The following is a 5,421-nucleotide window of genomic DNA, read 5'->3' as shown; positions in this document are numbered from 1 at the left end:
ATTGGCTCATAATGACGTTGCTGTTCTAGTCCTCCCATGTTACCTTGCCGGGTTACTCCTTCCCACTTCTCCAGCGGGCTCTTTCTCAGTTGTTGCGTGAGGCCGTACTTGCGTGACAGGCCCCTGGCACGTGCACTCATAGCATCATATATCATCATATCATATATCTTTATTTACCCTCTGATTTTTAGAGTAGCTTGGTGTAGCTAATATCTCCGAGCATTTACCCCCCCCAACCATGATACACCATAGAAGACAGACCACAACACCGGGAACTACATGCCCTACTCTTTGCGACAAGTGTGCGGGTTCTTTTACGTCCCACAGGATTATGAACATTGAAGGGTTGTGAGACGGGACCTCCGGCTTATCGTCCTTATCCGAGAAGACCAAAGAGTCTAACCATTTGCAGATGTAATTACAAAGGCAGCACTTTCATATGATCATGCTGCAAATAGACCCGATCCATCAGCAGATCGAAGAGAAAAATAAAAGTAAGAAGAGAGTCTTACTTTCTCACTTTTGTTGCTACCAACTTCAAGAAAAGCCGGTCTACCGGTGGACTGAAAAAGGCTTTTTGTTTGTTTTTCCTTTGCGACCCTCCCAACCAGATTTTTGTTGTTATGGCAACTCTCTAAAGTGAGCAATCACGCGAGCAACGAGTCAGTTTGAGTTGTGCAATGGCCGACCTCATTTATCTCAAACGGTGAAGAAAATACTGTAGTGAAATACCAAGTAACAAACAATGGAGGAAGGATCTGAAAGGATCTCTACTCCAATCCGTTCGCCATCAGATAAAGATTCTGTGATCTTGAGTCGCGCGAGCGCTACAAGTTCACCTTTTGGTTTTCGTAAGGTGAGAGTTAAATTAATTATACGCACATGTGTTTAGGCTTTGTAAAAGAGCAAAGTTTTCCATTTATAGGCGGCACTTAGTCCTCCAACTGGTGTGCTTCGGAGAGAGTCTTCTGGCTCATTGTCACCTGAAGGCAATGACTTTTTCCGGAGCGTCGACGAAAAAGATGACGCGGATTGGGACACCGATTTGGAAATGGATGGTGAGATATCCAGCTCGCTCTTCTTTCGCGCTGAGTGCTTTTCGTTCCATTAACGTAATGGAAGCATGCACTAACTGTCAAATGAACATCTGCATTTTTTTTCTTTGTAAACACCTGCTAAAAAACACCTGGAGATAATAATTTGAGATTGTTTGACGACCTAACTGGGTTTCTTTGAGCCTCCTTCACCTGGTGAACTCATTCATGATCATTTACCCTAAAACCTGTTATGTGTCAAAACAATATTAACTATTAATTCAGTACAGCAACCTTTCACGGCGGGAACTAATTGCACTTTTGTTCGCTAAGCTAATTTTTTTATATTACACGTAAGGTGAGGTTAGCTGCTAGCTTTGAATGAACTTCACTAATCACACAAGGTTAAGTATTAAAATGGTCACTGCAACTTCATTGGAATGAATTTTCTGTCGAGCTTTTTGTTCCTTTCGGTCAAGACCATTTCGTTTTAGCGTGGGCGTGTATGAAAATCAGCACGTGAAGTTAAAAATATTGGTTTAGGTTTTCATTTCGACAGCTAACATGACGAAAACACGCCTTTGTTTCACCAGTGGGTGATAAAAGAACTTGGCTGCACTTTTATAGTTATTGGTCGGGGAAAATAAAGGAAAATATCGATGACATTTAAGGCCATGTCTGAGATTTCGTTTTGTTGCAAATCAAATTTCAAAAGAGATAATAGCAATACACGGACTGCTATTCAAGCAGATAATTAAGTGAATACCTCATTTGAATTTGTAATTTAAGTCAGTGGTTATCGATATTTGCTTATTTGCGACTTCGAATTCTGTGTGGAAGATATTAGATATAGTTTTAGTTTGTGATTGTTAAATCAACAAAAAATGTTGGGTTTGTCCTTTCAGAGCAAATAGAGGAATAATATAGTCAGTACCTAGTTAAGTAATCTTAGAGGAACAACAAATCTCCTGAGCAGATTTATTACCCTATGACTGAACTATGCTTTATTTTCAGAAGGTAAAGAAGAATATGATGTGACAGGGAGAGCTACATATCTCCAAGCTTGTAGAGATTCTGGAGTAATTCCTGTTTCATATTTTCATCGCAACATGCAGCAGCCTGAAATTGATATCAAGCATCATGGGTTGGGTCCCATGGGTGCAAAGGCCATAGCAATAGCTTTAGTTGTGAGTACCCATGGTTGCACTCAGGGTTGAGGTCTCCTTATTGGCCAATATCACAAATGCCATAATATACATTAAATGACTGGTCCTGAGGGAAAGAGTTTCTTTTTGTTTCCTGAGAATCTCAATCTTTTCCCGAGGCTCAGCCAAGGGAAACATTGAGATTTGAGGGAAATAAAATGAACTGTTTTGCTCGGGACCAGTCATCAAGTGATTTGCTATATAGCACAAAAAGAAAAACATACAACAGCAACAGCAAAGGCGATCGTCAATCAACATTCAAGGGTAACAGTGCACTGTTACACTCTGACGTCATAGATTTTGTGCTAATCGGAGACTTTTGGCGGGAAACAGTTTTATTGTTATCCCGAAACTCCTGTGCTGCATATTAATTCATCCGCATACAGATGCATTGCATTCTTAAACTATTGAGTCTTTTACGTCATTTTGTCCTCGATCCAGCTCTCTCAAGATTTTAAAGTTAGTAATGGTGGACCTCTTTGAGCACAGCTTACAGCCTCCAGCTGGAGTCAGCGGCATGCTGGTTTTTGCTGAGGGAGGAAAACCTGAGAACCCAGAGAAAAACCCTTGAAGCATTTGAGAACCAACACAAACTCAACCCACTTATGATGTCAGGTCCGGGAATCAAACCTGAGCCATATTGGTGGGAGGCGAGTGCTCTCACCACTGCGCCAACCTTGAATTCTGTTCTTTACCTCAGCCTGAATCTTTCAGATTCAATGTCGGCATGATGCCTCTAAAAGATGGCAAAATATATTCGAGGTGGGGAGAGGGTGTTATATTTTGAACCTGGAGGTGTTTGATCCAAACCTTGACCTAACCTTATTCTAGAGGGTTTTTTAATGTGAAGTGCCTTGAAGTTTCAGGGAAAGATGTGAGGAGAAATACTGTATTAAGCCACTGACACCTTAAACGCCCACAGCTTTTTTCACAAGAAATCGCTGTGGCAAAAAGCTCTCAATATCCTTCCTACAGAGTCATTTATGTTGAAAAGATCATAGCATTTAGTTGTGCAACTTTTAAGCAGTTGCTATGGAAGCCCAAAAAGAATCCAGGCTGTAATGGGATTCAAACCCTTTCTCCACCAACTGAACTGTATATCAAGCCTGATGATCTTTCCAACTTTCATTCTATTTCACAGTTCAAATATATGAAACTTCATATATTTTTAAAAGTCACAGGCATTTACCCAGACATTACTAAACACCGAAGCAGTGACACAGCAAAAGGAAGCACCAAAAAAAGCCATGTATGACCCCACCATACATGGAAATTATACTGACTGCCAAAGGTTGGATTTTAGATTAAATGTTGTTTTAAATTAAGCGTTATTGCTCCTAGTCTCGCTCTTAATCTCAAGGAGCAAAAACGTTTTAGGCCTAATTAGGCCTATATTTAATCTCAAATCCAACCCTTGTCAGTTAGTATTCAGTGTATCTTGGGGTCATACATGGTGTTTTGGTGTTTCTCTGTTTCGTGGTTTAGTAATGCCCCATTTACCCCATCATCTGTGCAGGAATTAATCAAATCATGTTTTTTTTTGTAAACCATAAAATTTTATTATTATCTTAGGCCAACACATCTGTCATCAAGCTGAATTTGGCTGATAACTGGATTGGTGCTGAGGGAGCTGGCTATGTGGCAGAAATGCTGAGAGAAAATTGCTACATCTCTGATCTGGTGTGTCTAAGATTTCTTGCCTTATCCCGTCTTGTGTTCAAGCTACATGATTGTAGTTATGGAAAATTAGTCCATGAAACATTGTCCCCTCAAGCAAACTTGTTACATGTAGATAGGAATAAATTCTCTGGTTTGTGAACAATAATTATTATTTTTGTTTTGAAGGACTTATCAGAAAACAAGCTCGGGGTGCAAGGCGCAGAATCAGTGAAGGACATTTTATTACACAACTCCAACATAACAGCATTTACTGTAAATGGTAGGGAAAATGTGTGATGTTTGCTGTAAAAATACATGTTATAATAGTTGGCTTAAGTAGCCTCAATACTTTGCTGGATAGCATTCTTATTGCATTGTAAGATTCCATTATAAGTAAGTGTATCAATAGACTACTTGAAAAGGAGATTGCTAGAACAAAATAAAACACCCAGAACAATGTGAAATGTGAAATATTGCCCAATTTGTCGCTGTATCAATAATATTGGTTGTCATATGAATAGATGAATGCCTCCCTATTGATCACTGTTATGGAATATGCCCTGACTACTTTTCCATGCTAACCTCTTTCTAAAATTTCTATTTTCATATTTTAGGAAATAATTTTGATGACAAAGCAACTCAAATTCTTACAGAAGCAATTCAGGTCTGGAAATTTATTAGTCCTTATACCTTTAAAATGAGGTTTTATTCTTTGGAAACTATTTAGTTTTTAACCTGTTGGAGGTTAGGATTGACAGAATTATGGAAATAAGATTTTTCAATGGAACCTAATTCTGGAAATGGGAATGGTTATTACATAGATGAGCTTTTTATGACTTTCCTGCAGGTTGTTTGAAATGCACATTGTTCGAAATTATACCCAAAATTATTAGAAGTTTTTTTGATATTCACTTGTCCATTTTCAATAATTTAGTTTTGTTTCATTTTGTTTCCTTTACTCCTTTTCCTTTTTTGTAGCGTAATAACAGAGTAAAGTATCTAAGTATGAATCACAATCAGCTTGGAGAAAAGGGTGGACAATTTCTGGCACCTGCAATAGGTAAATGATGATAAATTAATATTATTAGTACAAGTGTGCTGAGTTTGAGTTTACCAAAGACAAATAAATCCCTTTTGGTGGTCAGAGGAGGATTTGAATTGGGAGGATGTGTATTGGTCCTCTTTGAAACTCTCTCTCTATGTCAACCTGCATTCATCTCTATCTACTCCCTTTTTAGCTCCAGGTGACAGCCCATCTTTTCAATCCGGTGCAGAACATTATAATTTTATGCTGTTGACAACATTTGTACTAGGTGCTTGGTGTGCCTTTTATACCACTGCCCTACCTGTTCCTGCTCTTTGTTTCATATGCCACTTGATTGGTATTTACCTCACCTACAGTTCACACTTGTGTTTGCTGTTATGAATGTATGTTTTTGTTACAGTAACTGTAATTTGATGTAGTTCCACATGCTTGTACCAACTCTGTTCTCTGTGATTCCCTCCGACTATTGGAAGTTGAA

General features: G+C 38.8%; 1 protein-coding gene across 1 annotated transcript in view; it reads left to right on the top strand.

Annotated features, from left to right (window-relative positions):
- The first annotated feature begins 633 nt into the window (after window positions 1-633).
- The window catches only part of LOC138047407 (leucine-rich repeat-containing protein 74B-like), a 16,709-nt gene continuing 11,921 nt past the window's right edge, over window positions 634-5,421 (top strand). The window contains exons 1-7 of the mRNA XM_068894248.1: window positions 634-856; window positions 926-1,058; window positions 2,049-2,221; window positions 3,812-3,919; window positions 4,085-4,178; window positions 4,513-4,562; window positions 4,877-4,958. Coding sequence (XP_068750349.1) covers window positions 746-856; window positions 926-1,058; window positions 2,049-2,221; window positions 3,812-3,919; window positions 4,085-4,178; window positions 4,513-4,562; window positions 4,877-4,958 — 751 coding nt within the window. The 5' untranslated portion in view covers window positions 634-745. The remainder of the gene's footprint in view (window positions 857-925; window positions 1,059-2,048; window positions 2,222-3,811; window positions 3,920-4,084; window positions 4,179-4,512; window positions 4,563-4,876; window positions 4,959-5,421) is intronic.

This window comes from Montipora capricornis, chromosome 4, assembly GCF_036669925.1.
Source record: "Montipora capricornis isolate CH-2021 chromosome 4, ASM3666992v2, whole genome shotgun sequence".
NCBI lineage: Eukaryota > Metazoa > Cnidaria > Anthozoa > Scleractinia > Acroporidae > Montipora > Montipora capricornis.
Note: the sequence above shows the minus strand (reverse complement) of the source record. Positions and strands in the feature narration are given on the sequence as shown.